This window comes from Ammodytes marinus (genome assembly GCF_949987685.1).
Source record: "Ammodytes marinus genome assembly, chromosome: 12".
Lineage (NCBI taxonomy): Eukaryota > Metazoa > Chordata > Actinopteri > Uranoscopiformes > Ammodytidae > Ammodytes > Ammodytes marinus.
In genome coordinates, this window is record NC_137216.1 from 27615943 (window position 1) to 27636838 (window position 20896).

General features: G+C 41.3%; 1 protein-coding gene and 1 long non-coding RNA gene across 2 annotated transcripts in view; both read left to right on the forward strand.

Moving 5' to 3' along the window:
• The first annotated feature begins 1282 nt into the window (after positions 1 to 1282).
• On the forward strand, positions 1283 to 2872 carry LOC307258505. The gene is made up of 2 exons (XR_013845126.1): positions 1283 to 1758; positions 2442 to 2872. It is a non-coding gene; the product is annotated as an uncharacterized lncRNA (long non-coding RNA).
• Positions 2873 to 4299: 1427 nt separating this feature from the next.
• Positions 4300 to 20896, forward strand: part of abcb6b (ATP binding cassette subfamily B member 6 (LAN blood group) b) — a gene marked incomplete at both ends in the record, with an annotated part of 44943 nt that continues 28346 nt past the window's right edge. The window contains 11 exons of the mRNA XM_080038517.1: positions 4300 to 4375; positions 4723 to 4884; positions 5021 to 5099; positions 5226 to 5277; positions 5761 to 5909; positions 6386 to 6524; positions 7110 to 7508; positions 13375 to 13573; positions 15631 to 15723; positions 15983 to 16059; positions 19561 to 19676. Coding sequence (XP_079894643.1) covers positions 4300 to 4375; positions 4723 to 4884; positions 5021 to 5099; positions 5226 to 5277; positions 5761 to 5909; positions 6386 to 6524; positions 7110 to 7508; positions 13375 to 13573; positions 15631 to 15723; positions 15983 to 16059; positions 19561 to 19676 — 1541 coding nt within the window. The remainder of the gene's footprint in view (positions 4376 to 4722; positions 4885 to 5020; positions 5100 to 5225; positions 5278 to 5760; positions 5910 to 6385; positions 6525 to 7109; positions 7509 to 13374; positions 13574 to 15630; positions 15724 to 15982; positions 16060 to 19560; positions 19677 to 20896) is intronic.

The following is a 20896-nucleotide window of genomic DNA, read 5'->3' on the forward strand; positions in this document are numbered from 1 at the left end:
GCCGATTCACCATAGACATCAGGTAATGACACGATTACTCCGGGTTATACTGACTATGATCACTCTTATTCAACGGGGAGTCAGTCATTCTTGTATTGGAAAATAGCTTTTTGTCAGAATGGTGTTAATTCACCGCCTAGGCTCTGTAAACGGGCATATTACTAGCTTCCGTGGGCCCCTTTGTTTACATTCCCTTTGTTAACATACCAGTTAGCAGAGCCCAGGCTGTGTATTAACATCAGATATTTTTTTCAGTGCTAACACAGTACGACTGTGGCTCAGGTGGCAGAGCGGGTCGGCCGATGATCAAAGGGTTGGAGGTTCGATCCCCGCCCTGTCACTTGTGTCATAGTTGTTGTGTCCTTGGGCAAGACACTTCACCCACCTTGCCTCGTGTGAATGTCGATAGCTAGCCTGCTATTGGTGTATGAATGTGTGTGTGAATGGTAACGTGTGAATGGGAACAGGTCTCCCTTGCAAAAGAGTCTTCGGACTCAATGGGATTTACCTGTATAAATAAAGGTAAAAAAAAAACAAAAAAAACAAAAACAAACAGGAGGCAGAATCTGGAGAAATTCGCTGACATTGACAAAAAGTGTTTTTGACAACAAGCTCTCTCCAGAATCGCTGACTCCACGTTTAAATAAATACTGAGTATTATAATAAACAACATTAACCTAATGCAAACCTAGACAGTGACCATTATACTGAGATTTCTTTCCATGCATCATACTCTTTTATTTCTCCTAAATCTTGCCCCCTCTACCCCATCCCCCTCTCCCCCTCTCCCCCTGTCCCCCTGTCCCCCTCCTCAGAGACACCGGTGACATCTTGTTGAAGATCTGTAACCTGATGCCTCAGGACACGGGGATCTACACCTGCGTCGCCGTTAACGACCACGGCTCCGCCTCCTCCTCTGCCTCCATTAAAGTACAAGGTAACGCCATACTATCTATGGGTAACACACCTGGATTAAAAGCAGCATATAAAGGGGGGGGATCATGGTATAGTGGTTAGAGTGAGTGCGCCCCACCACCCTGTGAAGGCTCAGTCCGGGGTCATTCTCCACATGTCTTCCCCCTCTCTGCCCCATTTCATCTCTGTCTCTCCACACTATCAAATAAGGCTTGAAAAAAAATAATTAAAAAAAAAAGTATAAAAAAATAAGCATTATAGGCCTATTGCCCTTATCAAACAAACACTGACCCTGATATGCATAAAGTGAAATTTGATTTCCATTGTGTAGATCTTCAGCCCCTTATACTTTAAAGGGAAAATTCGCCCATTTTCATGTGAATGGTATATCAGGGCCGAGTATATTAGTAGTCTATTGAAAAAAGCCCCCCAAAAATTGATCCGAATTGGCAGAGAGCACAATGATTTCGGATTTAAACTGATGACGCGGGGCTGACGTAGCCGTTTTTACAGTTCCTACAGGCCCCAGGATGCATTGCGCGGGGGGGTACGCTCTGCAGCCAGCCTGCCCAGATTCCGAGCTGCTCGCGTTACCATGGTGACAAACACAGCACGGACCTGACCCGTGTAAGCAGTACAGTAATAGCGCGCTTCGTATTATTTCACTGTTGGACTACTACCACAAAGAAAACATGCCGTCCTATAATGTGCCTAGATGCGCCAACTTTAGGAAACAGAAAAGAAGCAGGAGTAAGCGTAAGCTGAAGATACTAGGCCCTACCTGTTGCCTATTCACCGGCGTGATGCATAGCCCCAGCCCCGGGAAAAAGAATCCGAATAAAGGTAAGCTAACGTGAGCTAAATTGCATAGTAGCCTACTGTAGTTAGTATCAGTGTTTCCCCTACATTAATAACTGTGCTGCCCACACCGCTGTTGAATATTGTGTCCCGGTGTAAGGCTGATAGATGGGGCAAGGAGGAATTAGTCTACCGGTTGTAGCTGTAGCCAAGTTACCTTAGCCGCTAAGCTACAGTTAGAAGTGAACTCGTGAGGGGGGCAGTAGGCCCCTCTGTGTATCCTTGAGGAAGATTTAGTTGCATTTGCAAGACTGTTTGTGTGTGACTGTGTGTTTGTTTTCCATGTGCATGGTTATTAGCGATGTCGTTAAAATGATCAGCTTTCCAAAACCATAAACAATTGCTATGCTGATGGTGATGGCTGGGTGATTAGCACTGATGTCCCTAGCCATGTCGTCTTGGCTCTTCCTAATGCAAATGCATAGCCACACCCTGGCATACAGTATGCTTGGCTGCTAATATAAACATGATGTCTTCTTAGACAAAAGACTACTATTGTGTTAGTGCACTAACTGACTGACCTATCTATGGTTACATAGTGGTTTGTCTGTTTTATATATTTATTGCAACAGCAACATTATCTTTACTGTATAACACATTGATTTTTCTTTTGTCATCTCTTCAGTGCTGGGCTGGCCTTGTGATACAATCATAATTTGTCATTTCAGGTGAGGTCCAAAGGAAGATGGTGTATTGTCCGAGGACCACGCACTCTGTTGTGAAGACTGTTTACATCCCGCACACACGCACCACTTCAGAGCATCCCTCGTAGAACTCGTCATCACATGAAGAAGAGACTGCTGCCTGCAAAGTGCTGTCATCATCACTACAGCTCCCTCAGCCTGCCCTCCCTCACAACATGTCCAAAACCAACTACAGAAGAAGCTGCTGCTAAACATCACTCAATATTTCAACAGTAACTTGACGAAGGAAGCATTATGCTACAATTGTTTTTCCCAACACACTGGAAACTCAAAGCTTTTGAAAATGTTATTTTTCTTTTTTACATTTGTATATGTACATACTTTACAGTTGTGTGTAGAATAATGCACACTGTTTTACTTGCTTGTTATATTAAACTCTATCTATGCCTTATAAAGTGTTTGATTCTCTGAAACTATTTCACTTTTAGTTGATAAGTCAAACCTATGTATTAAAATGGTTACCTATGCAATGACAAAAAACAATCATGTTTATACAAAATTATTTTTATTTGTAAATACAGTCAAGGAGAATTGACACATTTTCACATGATTAAATCTCAATCAGTGTCCATAGTTAGCAGCAGTATTTACAGGTCAAAATATTTGATCATAGCTCATCCGTAGCTTCTACGTAGCGTCTTCTTCAGCCTGTCGCCTGTAGTGACCATTTGGAGATGGATATTTGGCTCTGATGCGCTGTATGACACAATCAGGTAAGACGATGCGGTCCCCTTGCCAAGTCTCTCCCCTTTGGAGCACCCACTCAATCAAGAACCGACGTGTGACAAGTCGATTATGTCTAAAGGAATTAAAACACAAAACAAGTGGTTACTCTCCACAAAGCTATAATGTAACAATAGCAGCCAATGTAAGAACAAAAGACTGGTCATTTTATTTGACCTGTTGTAAAGGGTTCTTCTGAAAAGTGCTATAGACATGCTAAGTGCAACATCAGTGCAATGGCTCAGACAACACAATGTGACAAAGATAACGTTACAACATGCTAGAAAAAAATAATGTTACTCACTCAATGATCATCTGCCCTCCCGGTCTTGCTGGTATTTGTTGTCTTTTCCAAATTATTTTTGGGATATTGAAAATGTCTCTCGGTTTCTAATGGTGGTCCAGTTGTATTGTCTTACAAGGCTAACCCTAACCAAGGCTGAAACAGCTGCAGCCTCGGCCTCTCTGCATACTGTATTTCCTCGCTGAATTTCTTCAGCAGTGTAGGCTTCTCTGGCCCAACTAAATACCCTGCTGGTTCATTCCAGTCAGCCAACACACTTTTTAAAGTATCCTCATCCATATCGTCTGTGCCCGTGTGAAAAGATGCAATTTTCAATACAGGAAATGATACAAGTAAACTGTCACGGACCATGGGCATGGACAGACGGTTTGTTTTGGTTCGCACGTGCTTTTAGAGCCCGCCCCCTGGATTCACAGGGAGGGGGGTTGGTGAGCTCGGCTCCAAGAGTCTGTAGTCTGCACGAGCTCTTCCTTGACACGGAAACGTCACAGAAACGTCACCGGTGAATGGATTTTTGAAGCTCGGCCCCCGCGAAACGGACGATGTTGAAAAAATACACGGGGATATAATGCAACCCAAAGGATATTATGGTAGATGAGTTAAGGTTGAAAATCGGCGAATTTTCCCTTTAAGGTTCACTGTGTGTGTGTGTGTGTGTGTGTGTGTGTGTGTGTGTGTGTGTGTGTGTGTGTGTGTGTGTGTGTGTGTGTGTGTGTGTGTGTGTGTGTGTGTGCTGTAGGCATCCCAGCAGCCCCTGGTAGACCAGTGGCTCAGGAGGCCAGCAGCTCAGCAGTGATGATCCACTGGCCGCCTCCGGCCTCCTCCCAGCACTGTACTGTCAGCAGCTACACTGTGGAGTACAGACAGGAAGGTGTGTGTGTGAAGTTTGCAAAGACTTGACCTAACGTTGACCACTTTTAAAGCAAGACTAAAATTGTTTATGCTCACATTAGCTTCCTGCTCGATACAATGCACTTCTAATTTTTGCTCTTGTTACACAATGCATTTTTAACTTTTGCACTCCTTATTCTTTTCTTATTTCCTTTTCTAATTACATTTTATTGTTTGACATGTCTGCCTCTATATGAAATGTACTACATACATACTGTTGTTTTGCAATTTTTGTGAGTGTATGTTTTTTTCTGTTTACCTATGGTACACTGCTTTACGTTTGAAAGATTCAAATAAACTAAACCCCCCCCCCGCCCCCCCACCCAGACTCGTTGCTCTGGCAGCAGGTGGCGGTCAGCAGGGAGGAGTGTGTGCAGGTGGACTCTCTGATCCCTGGAGGTCACTATCAGTTCAGAGTCAGAGCATCAAACCGCTGGGGGGTCGGCCCGCCTTCAGACGCCTCCAACATGGTCACACTGTCCAGCACCAGTGAGTATATACAAGACACGACACACACACACACACACACACACACACACACACACACACACACACACACACACACACACACCAATCCAAAATACAATAAATGTGAGTCATTTGTATGTCGTCTGTCTCTGACCAGACCCTGGATATGATGGAACAGCGATCCAGTGGAAAGAAAACTTTGAGTCGACTTTCTCAGAGATCTGTGAGATTGGAAGGTAAACCATCGCAGATCACTGATAATCAAATTAATCAAATAATCTTTCACAAATTACATAAGATTTGTTTTGTGTTATTGTTTTTTTACGAGCCCTCTTGTCTTTGTTTCTCCCTCTTCTCACCAGGGGACGGTTTTCAGTGGTGAGAAAATGTCTGAACAAATCTACAAAGAAAGAGGTAGGGACTTTGACACATACAGTATGACTTGTCATTTCAGTTGTGTTGTTTGTGTCCAGTTTGTCAAGATGCCTGAATGATGGTATGTTAAATTAAAATGTATGTGAATGCATTGCTGTATGTACTTTGCCATTTAGGCTACTTTTTGTGTTTTTCGATTTAGTTTTATATTTGAGATAGCAATGAGGATTACTGTATATGTAAAAAAAAAAATGTGTTATCAATGTTACTATCACTTTACTATGTATTTATTTATGTTCTCTTGGAATTGATGTCAAGCACTTATAGTGTGTGTGTGTGTGTGTGTGTGTGTGTGTGTGTGTGTGTGTGTGTGTGTGTGTGCGTGCGCGCGCGCGCTTGTTATGTTATTTGTTTGTTTTGTTGTGTTTTTTTCCTTTTGTATTTTAAAATTATCTTGTCATTGTAGGGGTCATTCCTACTAAATAATTTGAAACATGTCTCACTCTGCTGTTTCCCCGTCAGGTTGCGGTGAAGTTTGTGAGTAAGAAGATGCAGAAGAAGGAGCACGTTGCTCACGAGGCCGACGTCCTGCTTCATGTCCAGAACCAGCAGCTGGTGGCGCTGCTGGACACATACGAGTCTCCAACCGCTCTCATGCTGGTCCTGGAACTGTGAGTCGGAAGTCTAAAGCCCTAAGTTACCCTACCGTAACACTGTCTAAAGTCATACCCTAACCCAACCCTACTGTTAGACTGTTAACTGTCTAAAGTCATACCCTAACCCAACCCCACTGTTACACTGTTAACTGTCTGAAGTCATACCCTAACCCAACCCTATTGTTACACTGTTTAGGGTTTTGTCCCCCCAACGGAGCCTTCAGGGCAGCCTGCGGTTAGGGTTAGGGTAATGGTAAGGAATAGGGCCTTCCAAAGATGGATTCACGGTTCTGTAGAATGCTTGTTGTCAAAATCACTTTATGTCTGACATCAGTGGATATCTCCTCTAAATCTGCTAACTGTCTGCACTGTGTGTGTGAGGAAAAGAAATTCAGCTAACTACAGTAGCCCCCTTTGTTCACACACCACTTTACAGAGCCTAGGCTGTGTATTAACACTGTTATCATTAACACTGTTTTGTTGTGTCTCAGACTGGAGGACGGGCGTTTGCTGGATTACCTGGCGGCCCATGATGAGCTGATGGAGGAGAAGGTTGCCTTCTTCATCAAGGAGATTCTAGAAGCTCTGCAGCATCTCCACACCTGCAGAGTAGCACACCTGGATCTCAAGGTGAGGACTATGTGTAGGGGCAAAACAAAATGGTGGAATGGGTGGAACAATTTAAATGGCAACATCTGCAGAAAGAAAATAGGGCGGCCGGCCACTGGAATGTAGGGTCAGTGGTTTGATCCCCCGCCTCACGGCCACATGTCGAAGTGTCCTTGGGCAAGACATTGAACCCTGAATAAATCCCGATAGTTAGCTTGCACCCTGCATGGTAGCTGCTGTACCTTTGTATGAGTGAGTGTGATTGGGTGAATGTGTTCAAAACAATGTAAAGCGCTTTGAGTCTGTGAAAAACCAGGGAAAAGCGCTAGGCTATATAGGTGGAGTCCATTTACCATTTACCATTACCGTGCATTTTGTGTCTAACCCGTCTTCCTCTTCCTGCAGCCATGCATGGTAAATGCAGCATGTCGCCCCTCTCTCTCTCTCTCTCTCTCTCTCTCTCTCTCTCTCTCTCTCTCTCTCTCTCTCTCTCTCTCTCTCTCTCTCTCTCTCTCTCTCTCTCTCTCTCCCCATTTCAACTCTATCAAATAAAGCTTGAAAAACCAAATAAAAATAATCTTTAAACTGTCTTTCTTCTTCCTCCAGCCCGAGAACATCATGGTGGCCCTTCACACTCCCTCCCCGTCCATCAAACTCATCGACCTGGGCGACGCCGTCCAACTCTCCGCCCACCGCCGCTACGTCCACCTGTTGCTAGGAAACCCCGAATTCTCCGCGCCCGAGCTTGTGCGTGGCACGCCCGTCTCCGTGGCGACAGACGTGTGGAGCGTGGGCGTGCTAGCTTACGTCATGCTAAGCGGCGTCTCACCGTTCCTCGACGAATCGCCCGAAGAAACCTGCGTCAACATCTGCAAACTGGATTTCTGCTTTCCCGACGACTACTTCCGTAACGTTAGCCAAGCCGCCAGGGATTTTGTCACTTCCGTGCTACAGCAGGACCCCAGGAAACGGCCCAGTAGCACTGCCTGTTTGCAGCACCCTTGGGTGGGGCGGGGGGGCGCTCACGGAGGGGAATACTCCAAAACACCTCTGGATACCTCTCGGCTAGCTACGTTTATTGACAGAAGGAGACAACTGCATGACGTTAGGCCTATCACCAATATAAAGGGGCTGGTAGGCAGTGGTTTGGGCAGCACAATGTGAAGGGTTTGAATGAAACAATGGACATTTCAACATATTTATAAGCATTTAAAGGTGGAGTCAGCGATTCTGGAGAATGCTTGTCTTCGAAATCACTTTTTTTTTGTGGTCAAAATCAGTGAATATCTCCTCACGATCCGCTAGCTGGAAATAAAACCCAGTGTTAATTCTGTACACAGCCTAGGTTCGAAAAATTGGTACCCTATGTAGACAAAAGGTATGTAAACAAAGGGGGCCCACTGTAGCTGGCAACAGGCCCAGTTTACAGAGCCTAGGCTGTGTATTAACAAAGGATTGTCCACCTTTAAGCATTTATTTATCTTTTGGTATTTATTTATGTGCGAGTGAGAAAGAGATGTGGTAGATTTAATCTTCTTTTTACTGTTGACAAAATGTATCGGCGGGAAAAAAGTTATTTAAATGAATGCTGTTCAATATTTAATTGCATAACACTCCATTTGATCTTGTGTTCACCTAGTATCTGAGCATATGAAGTGGGTCCCATCAACTGCCTAGACATCCGACGAGAACCCAAAGAAACTAGTAAAAGGAGCATTTAGCAAAACACACTGTGAGCGGGCACCATGGCAACATATTTGTTTATATTTGTAATATTTATTTTTCCAGGGACAGATGATGATATATTGGAAGCAAGACGCGTTCATCTAGCCTTATCTTTTCTCTGTTACTAGGCAAAGTAGAAGGTTTTTTCAACTGACATGCATTTCACCATCCATTACGTAATGTTAAAGGTGCAGTGTGTAATATGACATCATCAAGAAAGTTCTACAAAGTTCTAGAATGCAACGCTCCCTGGGTAACCCCAACCCTTTTGAATAATAACAGAAGCTACAGTGGCCTTCAAGGACAAGAACAATTCTAAATTGTAAACAATGCACCTGATGACATTCCAACTGTGACACTTTCAAGATGGCGGCACTAGGCCTTGGTCCAAAATATGCAGAAATATGGACATATATGAGACCCTTTCTAAGGGAAAAAATAATAATTCAAAACTTTTTTTTCAGCTATTATGCACTAAATTAAATGTACTTATGGATATTATAATTACTTTCTACAAAATCTGCTAGGAAATAAAACCCAAAATTCTACACACTGCAGGTTTAACATAACTGAACATATCAATGGGTTTTAGGAGTTTTTGGCCACTAGATTGTTAGACATGTTAAAAGTAAAATGATTGATTAAAACTCAAATGTTGAACTATAGGCTAGAGTTTTGAGTTTTGGCGCCAACTCATTTTCTTTTCGTATGAATGATAAGTTATCTCGACAAAAGATAATTAGTTGGCTCAAATGTTGGCGGTTTTCCTTTCTTAAACTTAATAATTGTCCATTGGAAGAAAGTGTCTCCTTAACAACAGCAAGCAAGAAACCTGGGCTTTAGAGGTGATATTGAACTATTCTTGATTATGAAGAATAACAGACCAATTTATGATTGTTTTCATCACTTCAATTCATTTATTTTCCAACAGTTGCCTGTGCAGCCTGTCCATTAGAGTTATAGCTTTTATTTTGAAAATTACCTACTTGGAAAGTGTTGTCAACTGGATGTAACAGCACTGAACATTGCTAAAATACTGCATACCTTTTTTAAGTTATTGAATGTTAATTTATTTCAGCACTTCAGGACTGAGGATGACAGTGAAATAATGTTTGCAATTGTGACTTGGATAAATGTGGTCTGCGACATAAGACGAATAAATTCAACCGGACTAAAATGAACAGCTGCTGGACTTTGAAGCAGTGTGTTTACGTTGTGGATTGTGCCGTTGTGAAACTGCGAAAAGTTGACATCATCTTACTGACGGATCTATTAAACTGGGCTGGAATGAAGTGTCCCAAACTACAAGGAACTGGATTCAAAATGGGATCTTGTAACATGAATACAAATAGAAAAAATATCACTGAATAGTCTTGGAGAGCAAAAAAAAAGCAGAGACTTTTGGACCTTAACACAGGATTCCTGAAGACTTTGAATGCACCATGGAGACTGAAATCATTTCTATAAGACCCCGATGATTTGTGCGTATCACTGTTTACATATAATGTCCAAGAAAAAAATAAATGCTTAGGTATAGTTTATGAAAAAAAGTAGAAAAATCAGGGAAAACCTGCATGTAAATTCACCAGGGATGGGTTAGAAATCAGGTCAGAAATCTAGTCTGTTTCTAGGAAGAAAAATTCTGTGATATTTTGGTGTTAAGGTTTGGGAATTAACTCCAACCTTGAACATTTCTTGTATGTACATTTGTCCACCAGCCACTGTGGTAAGTAAACCAACCGTAGTGTTTGGGCTCTATTCGTTTGGCTTGTAAAATAGATGCTAAATTGGTCCATATTTCACTGATTGTCCTGTTTCTACCGATGAATGTAATTTATTGTGGAATGTGTTTCTGCCATCACAAGTGCTGTCCTCTTCGCTCTCACCAAAATGCTTTTTCGCTTTCACAACAAACGCTCCCTTTTTCGACAATTTCGTGTTCCTATTCTGCGCTAGCACTTAGCCCATAGTCTATGCTACAACATCAATGAGCATTTATTTACATACAGACAGGGATTCAGAATGGTGCAAATGTAAGCAAACCCCACTGCTATGTAGAAGCAGCTTTCACCATCAATGCTAGGGGTGTCAGGATTCTCAAATGTTTTTATATGATTTCCGATATATAAGTCCACGATTCTATTCGATTCTCAATATTATTATTTATTTTTTACCATATATGGCTGTTTTAGACTACTGTAGTCTAAACAGTATGATCTTAGCTAGCATTGGTTGTATTCCACGATTACTACATTTAAAAATATACCTTTTTTTATTTTATTTTCAGACTTACAATCGAAATTGTGACACTCCTCACTCGCATTGTATGTAATAGTTTTGTGTTTATCAGTGCAGCTGTATTGACTTATCTTCAGGTACCAGTGAAACAGTGCATTCAACTGTTTCATCTCAGTTTCATATACTCATCAGGGATTTTTCAGTTTGAATCGGTAAACATTTAAATATTTCAATTTTCCTCCGACCTCCCACGGTTACCGTTCTTGGTATAAAACACCACATATCTCTATCCTAAGGTGTCTTTGATAAAATGATCCCATCGGCATGGCAGCATGGTCTGCAAACATTACACAGCGTTACTTTTAACATATTGAACATCACCCTCCTATGTATACACTGAACAGCTTTGTGTAAAACGGTTGGATATACATTATGAAAAGTACTTTTTCTGCTATGTGTTTGTTTGAACTAGAAGCTAATGTTGCTAAATGCTGTTGATAACATTGGTGCTGAAACAATCAGTCATTCATTAAAAACAATGTCAATAGTGTGATCAATTTCAAGTTATGTTAAGTTGCAGAGCAGCATAGGAACAGTTCCTATATTCCATTTTAATTTTTCTACGGAGTCTCAAAGTGGTCAATATTAGAAAGGTAAATAGGCCACTTGATTGAGAGTTTTTATTTTATTTTCCCTTTTATTTATTTAACTCTTTGATACGTTCAACACTGGTAAATGTGAGCCTCACTTAAAGACACAGAGCTTCAAATCGTTTGTGGTAGGATGGCCTAGAAGAAACAGGGGCTGAATATAGTTGTACGACTAATGGTGGCTGGTATCTACGTTGTCCACCATCTCTACCATTGTGCTCTTGAGCAAGACACTTAACCCCAAACTGCTCAAGGGGCGCTGTATTATGGCTTAACTTGTGCTCAAAGAGTGTATATGCGAAAAGGCAAATTTCAAGGTAGACTTCTGTTAATTGACAAAAATAACTGAACTTGACTTGTTCTGCAAAGAGTTAAACTCCAGTTCCCACAATGCATCTGTCACCATGTCTAGGTAAGCCACAAAGCGTCGTTATATGCTGTAAATGCTTGTCTGTGCTGCTGTATCCTGAAGGTGTCCATGCTAAAGCTTCGTCCATAGAGAAACATTATGCTGATGTATAGTCTGCCGCCTCTTCTTACTCCATACAACCTGCTGGTTTGTTACTCTTCTTTACTAATAAAGAACATGCTTCTTTGTATATTTTCATCTCTCATTTCAGACTCAAGTTAAAAGTCAAATGATTCAACATGTTAAAAAATAACACTTAAAGGGGGTGCTCGTGGCACAGTGGTTTAGCCCACATTTTACCATGTATGATATGAAAATGTAGGATTAGTTAGACACTCTAGGATGAACCGATGTCTAAAATGTTTGCACATTTACACTACATAGGATCTCAGAGTTCAATACACCTTCATATTCCCATGATGAAGTAGGCCTTTAATAATGGTATTAAAGAATAATTGCACTGCCTTTCTCAGACTCCACTATGCTCCTGTGTGTAATCTTTGCATAACTTTTGGCCTATTTCAGTTCAGTGAGATTATAGAAAAGCTAAATACATTCACATGTCCTGAAACATGTTAAGCTGGTATTAAGTCTCCAGTTTAAATGATCCATTTCTTCTTTTATGATGGTTTCCCGTTGCTCCTGTATATCTGCCAACCATATAAAATATACGGTAGGCCAACCCAACCATATAAAATATACGTTTGGACCAACCCAACCGTTTAAAATACAGAAATTCAGTATTTCAAATTTTATAAAAGATTTTGTTTAGTTTTTCAGTGTAATAGTTTACAATTATAATCTTGCCACTTTTTTTCCCCCACCATGCGCACCATTTTTATGTTTTACTTCTCTACCGCCACGCACGCAAACATGGTCTCTCTTTCTCTGTCTCTCTGACATACACACACACACATACACACACACACACACACACACACACACACGCTGCCCTCACAAAGGTCAAAGCAAAGTGCTGACCACTGCTACTTCAAATTCAAAGCTCAAAACACAACAGAAGTGTGTGTGTGTGTGTGTGTGTGTGTGTGTGTGTGTGTGTGTGTGTGTGTGTGTGTGTGTGTGTGTGTGTGTGTGTGTGTGTGTGTGTGTGTGTGGTTCTAAAATCCATCACAGCAGGTTCAACTCTCAGGCACTAACAGGGCTCCACTTTATGAAATATTCTGTGTGCCATATAGTAGTGTGCTATTTGCTGTCATTCCGCTGCTATGGAAATGAGTTTTACAGCACAATAAACCTGGAGCTGAATCAGATGGCAGACGTCACTGTAAAGAGTGAAAAAGGAGGAAAAACAGGAGTGGTACATGTCGAGGTAAGTGCATTCATGAGTCTTCTTATGAATCATTGTGTAAGTTTGTTCTACATTTCGTTTGATTATATAACCAAAATAATAATCATCTTTGTAAGTTTTAACACAAAATAATAGAACTCTAACCCTAACCCCTCTTTGCTGGTATGTAGTCAAATTAGGATCTTGATATTAGGTGTATTTGATTTGAGTGAAAGTTAGATCGTCAGGCTGTCCACTCATATACAGTTTGCGTGAGTCTGTTGGTGGTTGCATTGTGGGTAATGTAGGCGCCACATTTTGACAAGCAAGAGGAAAGTCTGCTTTATAGATTTTGATACTTTTTCAAAAAAATTCCTCCCCTTCCCTCCCCCTCTCCCTCTCCCCAGCCACACGATCTGTTCTGTGTGTGTGTGTTAATACACAAAAAACAGTGTTAATACACAGCCTAGGCTCTGTGAAAAGGGCATGTTTTTCAGCTCAATGGGCCCACATTTTGCATGATGTTTATTTACATACAAACTCATGATCTCTCTCCGTCAGATCCAGCCCTCTCCCTCCCCTCCCCCCTCTCCCTCTGTGCCCTCGGCCTGGTGTGGCTTCAGCAAGGTGAGGCTGCTGCTGCCGTACGTCTGGCCCAAAGACAACGCAGCGCTGCAGGGGCTGGTGCTGCTGTGTGTGGCCCTGCTGACTGCTGAGAGGCTGGTCAATGTGCTGGTGCCTGTGTACTCCAAGAACATTGGTGAGAAGGGATCCTGATATTTTATTAGGTGAACTAGATGTGTGGTTTGAAACGTGTGGTATTTGATGGTGAACATTTTTCAAAACTTAAATATACAACAACAACAAAACAAAATATGACAGATTTTAAATTGTATTATCAAGATATGGCTTCCAACTCAACTTTATTTGTAGCTTTCATTCAAAAGTTCCAGGGAAAAAAATTGTCTCAAAATATGGCTTCTAAGAAATACTATTAATTATATTAATAATAAATAACTTTATTTGTATTGTGAAAAACTAAACTATACATTCAATTAACATAGACTTGATAATCAAAGTAACATTGACAAAAGATAAAGAAATAAATGTGCTTAATACAAAAACGTCCTTTAAAATATCTACTTAAAAGAAAGGAAGCTAGAAAGTTATGTTAATCAATCAATATACATCAGTTAGACTTTACTGTGTATCTGAGCCCTTATTGATATTTTGTGTTAAGTATGAGACTTAATAGAAAAAGCAACAGAACTTCAGCTTGCACAGTTCAGACCCATGTGCTGCATTTTACCTTCTAAACTGTAGATGGCAGTGTGCTCTAATTTATAACATCGTGGTTTTCTTGTACAGCATGTAGTGTCTTCCTAATGTGTTTGTAACCACAGGTTTGTCATATTATTAACACAGCAGACTGTTCATATTGTGTTTTCATTGCTTGCATTTCAATAGTCTGCCACCAATTCATTTTATAATAGTTTTTTTTCCACATGATCACTTACAAGGAAGCCAGTGAAGATAAATCCAAATTGGATGATTTTTTTTTTATCACATTATTTTTTAAGATACTTTTTTGGAATTTTCAAGCTTTATTGGTTGGTACATAGTTGGGATGGGGGGACGGGGAGAGAGGGGGGATGACCTGCAGTAAAGGTCCACGGGTCAGATTTAAACCCACGACCACTGCAACGAAGGCCGGAGCCAATATGGTACGCGCTCTATCCACTACACCACCAGAGCGCCCTACATATCCGATTTTTTGCAGGACCTGAAAATGTATGCAGCATTTTTTTCCAGGGGTCCAGGCATCATTGGCCAAGGGTCTTTTTCTGGCCTGTTTTGTACACAAGACAGGCATCACCATCCACCGGCCCAGAAGTCCCCACTTCAGAGGAAGTCAGCAGCATTCAGTTTGTCTTCAGCTACTTTTCCCCCTTTAGAAAACGAGCCATTTGGCTTTTGGAGCGACATGAAAGTAAAGCCAGCGCTGCTTTGTGTGATGAGGAAGGCGTGGAAGAGGGCTGTTGTTGTTGGTGTGTGTGTGTGTGCGTGTGTGTGTGTGTGTGTGTGTGTGTGTGTGTGTGTGTGTGTGTGTGTGTGTGTGTGTGTGTGTGTGTGCGTGTGTGTGTTGGGGGGTATTTTCAAACTTTTTGGCATCAGGTCCTAGACTCAGAGGGTGGGAGGCAGGGTCAGACCCCGGAGACAAAACGTCCGTTGTACGACTGTGTTAAATCCACCAAAAAAGGGACTAATGCTGCCTAAGCATGACTGGCAGCAGGGCTGACCTCCCAGGAAACACACACACACACACACACACACACACACACACACACACACACACACACATACATAGTTATCAACATACACACACACATGAGCACCAACATACACACACACAAACACACCTATACACACACACACACACACACACACACACACACACACAAACACCCACATACACGCACACACACTCGCACAAAAACATAAAAATATGTATGGTACTCATTTCTGTCAATATTTTTAACTTGTTGCCCTTTTTATTTTCATTTGTATGTGTCTGTCTGGATCTTCTGTATGTTCTTCTTCTCTAAATCTCTCTTTTTTTTCATCCGGTGTTTGGTGGTTTGTGCCCACAACTCTAAGGCATTGCTGCCTGGAAGTCACTGTTGGGGGCACAAACCACCATCAAGCCCTGATTCCCAGCACTTGTAAATAACGGCAATGAATGTGAATGAGAATGTAAATGTGTGACAGAACGGTGTGTGTGTGTGTGTGTGTGTGTGTGTGTGTGTGTGTCTACAGTGAATGAGCTTTCTGCAGGAGGTGGCTGGACTTCGCTGATCACCACTGTCTGTGTCTACACACTGCTCAAGTTCCTGCAAGGAGGAGGGGCAGGTGTGTTATGAGTGTGTGTGTGTGTGTGTGTGTGTGTGTGTGTGTGTGTGTGTGTGTGTGTGTGTGTGTGTGTGTGTCTGTCTGTCTGTCTGTCTGTCTGTCTGTCTGTCTGTCTGTCTGTCTGTCTGTCTGTCTGTCTGTCTGTCTGTCTGTCTGTCTGTCTGTTAGTGTGTATAAAATCAAATATATCATAAAATACAAGCCATTATGACTGTTTTTTGGCATCTCCCTCATTCTTTCTTTCCATTGTCTGTCACAGGCACGTCTGGTTTCATCAGTAACCTCCGTCAGTTCATGTGGATCAAGGTTCAGCAGTTTACCAGCAGAGGCGTTCAGGTACCACTAGGATTTCTTAATTTTTTTTCTTAGATTTTCTTTTGGCATTTTCACGCTTTATTTGATAGTACAGAGTTGAAATGGGGAGACAGAGATAGAGAGGGGGGATGACCTGCAGTAATGGTCCACGGGTCAGATTTGAACCCCGCAACGAAGGCTGGTGCCAATATGTTACGCGCTCTATCCACTACGCCACCAGAGCGCCCCATTTCTTAATTTTTTTCACTTTAATATATATTCTGATGTCCACTTTAATGTTTTACGTTCTGAGTTGTTTCCCTGATTTGAATATTTCATGTAAACTCTACAGAACTATTCAACAATAATTCTGGCTTATTAAAACTTAGGTCTTGCTTTTGGCCATCGTTTATATCCGTAAAAATAACTTAGTGCAGACATACTGTACAATAATCCCTATAATAAAGTCTGAGCAATAAACGTGTGTGAATGGTCAGACAGACTAAACAAGTCAACAGAGTAACACATAAAAGTTTAGTTGAAGATAAAACTTGGTGAACTCACCCAGAAATTATGTTAACAACCATTTGGGTCATCATTTAAAAGTACACTGGTCAGATTTGCTTAAAATAATTGTGTGTGTGTGTGTGTGTGTGTGTGTGTGTGTGTGTGCGTGCGTGCGTGCATGCGTTTGTGTGTGTGTTAAATGTTTTTCCACATTTTATTACATGTAGACCAAGCTTATTCAGCAACCTATTAAACTAACTGTATGATGCATTGTAAAGCCAAAGCAGTGTCCTAATAATAATAATAATAAAAACCATTCACTTCTGTGTGGCATATGCCCATTATATAATGACATCCAATTTAAAGTCATCCAGTTCAATTCAAAGCACCATGCTACCATGTGAAAACTATTTGGAAACGCACTAGATCTAGGAAAAATCTGTTCCTTCTTTCGGTTGACCAAAACAAACCAACAAAAATGTGCATTACAGCTGCTGCCATCTTTCATTTTTCATTTTCATTTTCCTTTATTTAACCTCGAAAGATCAATTGAGGGGTGACCCTCTTTTACAATGACGTCGAGTTTGTACATATACACAATATACAATGAGAATACATAACAAGTTTACACACACACACACACACACACAGACAACAACAATTTAAAACATTCAGATCAATTGAATGAGAGACATAATAGCCTAATTAAAACAGTTACAAGTGTAGAGGGGCTGATTCAAAATAATAATTTTAAATTGGTTAACAGTTATGAGTGTATTTATTTTAATTGTATGTTGTAGGCTGTTCCAGGAGTCAGGGGCACTATGGCTAAAAGCGGTTTTACCAAGCTCAGACCGGGCATAGGGGACATATAACATGAGCATGTCAGTTGAGCGGGTTTGATAAAGCCCATCTGAAATAAGCAGCATTTCTGTCAAATATAGTGGTAGCTTTCCAGTCAGAGCTTTATATATAAAAATATGCCAATGTGCATCACGTCTCTCCTTAAGGGAGGACCACCCAACCTTTTCATATAAAACACAATGGTGTGTATCATAAGCATCTCCTGTAATGAATCTCAAAGCAGAGTGAAATACAGAGTCTAGGAGTTTAAGGCATGAACGAGATGCATGCCGATAAACCACATCACCGTAATCAAGGACAGACATAAAAACTGCCTCAATAATCCTTTTCCTACTGAACAACGGGAAGGTGGCTTTATTCCTATAAAAATAGCCAATCTTTTGTCGGAGACGACAGACAAGATTTTTTATGTGAAATGTAAAAGAGAGTTTTTCATCTATCCAGATGCCAAGATATTTATATTCAGTGACTCTTTCAATATGAGATCCATTATTTGTGTGAATAATAAGATCATTAAAATGTGTAATTCTTGCTCTGGAAAAGCACATATATTTTGTTTTTTCTATATTAAGGACAAGCCTGAGATCCACTAGACAGTTCTGCAGGGTGTTAAAAGAGCTCTGTAGGTTCTGAACAGATTGTTGCACTGAATCAGAAATGCAATACAGTACAGTGTCGTCAGCATACAAATGGGCATGGCAGTTTTGTAGTGATGAAACAATGTTATTGATGTAAATTGTGAATAGGACTGGACCTAAAATTGAGCCCTGCGGAACACCATTTGTAACTGTTAAAAACTCAGTTTGGTAGCTTCCCAGCTTAACTGACTGCTGTCTATCAGAGAGATAGTCCCTAAACCAGCTACATGTAGAATAATCAAAACCAATTTCATGCAGCCTCTCTAAAAGCAAATGGTGATCTAAAGTATCAAAAGCTTTTGACAGATCAACAAAAAGTGCTGCACAGTGCATTTTTTTATCGATAGCTGTAACAATGTTGTCTAAGACCAAAGTGACAGCAGATATAGTACTGTGGCCTGCCCTAAAACCAGATTGAAATGGACTCAAAATGGAAGCACTGGATAAAAAGGATTTCAACTGAGTATTAATGACTGATTCTAGAATTTTTGCCAGGCATGGGAGTTTGGAAATTGGCCTGTAATTGTTAAGATCACTTTTGTCACCCCCTTTATGTAATGGAATGACGTGAGCTTTTTTCCAGACTTTAGGAACAATACCAGAAGAGATGGAAAGATTAAAAATATGGGTTATTTGTTTTGATATGATAAGTGCAGAGAGATTTATTGAAAATGGGTCCAAATTGTCCTCTCCCATGTACTTCCTGGGGTTGATGGCAAGAAGCGCATCTACAACAATACTTGTTGGGACTTGAACAAGGCTGAAAAGAGGAGTTTTAGAGACAGGTGGTATGCTATTTTTATTTCTCGTGGTGGTAGGCGTAGAAGGCGTAGATACTCCATTGTGAAAGAGTTTACCAGCAGCTATAAAGTGTTTATTGAAAGCTAAACCAATTTCTTTCTGATCATTTAAAATATGATCATTTATTTTTAACTGACTGGGAACAGTGCTAGAATTGTTTTTGTTATAATTCACAGCCTTCCAAAATAGTGCAGGGTTGGAGTAGCAGTTTGAAATTAGTTCGAGGTAGTAGTCTTGTATTGAATAAACATGCCTGGGTTCCTCAAAAACCTCATTTATCTGTGGTATTAAGGCAATGTTTTCTGTTTAATATTCCAAATGTTTCCTTATTGGCTAGAGGCTCATTAACGCAACATGTTAATAAAAGCTGGAAGTCATTTATTTTGATAAAGTCATTACTTTATGGTCTGAGTGAACAGATTAATGGTTGTGTCCCTGGGCAAGACATTGAGCCCCGAATTGCTCCCGATAGTTAGCTTGCATCCTGCGTGGTAGCTGCTGCTATCTATGTATGAATGTGTGTGTGATTGGGTGAATGTGTACAATACAATGTAAAGCGCTTTGAGTCTGTGAAAAACCAGGGAAAAGCGCTATATTAGTGGAGTCCATTTACCATTTTACATTGTAGTCACATCACTAGAAGTCTCTCACTCTCTCTATGCCTCTCTCTCTCTATCCCTTTCTCTCTCTCTGTCTCTCTCTGTCTCTCTCTCTCTCTCTCTCCTTACATTAGGTGTGTTTGTTTTCCCACCTGCACGGCTTGTCTCTGCGCTGGCACCTTGAGAGACGCACCGGAGACGTGCTGAGGAGCGTGGACAGAGGAACCTCCTCCATCAACAACCTGCTCAGGTAGAGGACAGGAGCCTGTTAAAGCTATAGTGCGTAACTTTTCCATATAAATGAATGTTGGTCAAATTCAAGACCTCCCCAAACAAGTTGACACAAAGTTGATTAAGCCTATTATCAGCTCCACAAAACTCTCTCTGTATTTCTCAGTATGGCAGCGTTTACAAACTGGTGTCGCCCCCCCCAAACACTGGCGCAGGAGCTCAGCAAAAATCCCAAGAAGAGCCCAAAAAATGTTTCAGTTGTTGATTCTACTGCTAAGGAAAAAACTTGGAAGACATAAAATCAAATCCATGCGCCGTCACCAAAGGCTAACCTTGTGTAAATGCGCCGACAGTGTTGTTGCAGTTACTCAGAATTCCTCAGGGGAGCAACATAAGCTACGCACTGTAGCTTTAAGTTGTGAGTCAGAGTGACTGTGGATCCATTAAAACCCATTACACACACATATGGCGCTTTTCCACCGCAAATGTAGCTCGACTCGACTCAACTCGACTCGACTCAACTTGGTTGGGTAGCAGCACGGGTCGTTTTCCACCGCAAATAGTACCTGCTGAACGTGGGCGGGGTCGTAGTAAGGGGCTGAAAGCCTACTCCGGAGCAAAGTAGCAGAGCAGAAATTCCGAGCAGTTGTTGCACTATTAACTGAACCAACCGCCAAAAACACGGATGAAAAATGTTTAAGAAATACCCCCCCTTGTATCTGTTTGCTAAAAGAAGTAGAAGAATATTGCTACGGGCCATTAAAAGGGATGGTTGTTGTCCCGATGTGTGACTCTGCCACACAGTCAGCTGTAGGGATGCGTCACGTACATCCACGTAAACACGGGCATGATAAAGTTGACTGTTTAGTGCTTGTTTCAGGATACGTGTTTTCAAATGCAAGCCGTGTCTCAGCCTGAATATTTTATTGAGGTAATCAGTTCAGTCAGAGGCTTGTAATGTAATCGCTCGCTATCATGTCTGTCCCAGCTGGCTACTATTAGCCTAGCTGCTAGCTGCCCTACATGTCTCCTCTCGTATGATAAGTAACTTCCCCAACAACCAACACTGGGTGAGCTTAGCGAATATATGGAAAATAAATTCAGATCTGTGATGCAAATCAAATGAAAGAGAGCCAGAGAAGGCTGCACGCGGCGTAAATACACTCAAAAGTCCCGGAGAGTTGGGGAGAATAAACAACAGAATGAAGCCGGTAGTCTCTGGCCACTGATTGGCCAGAC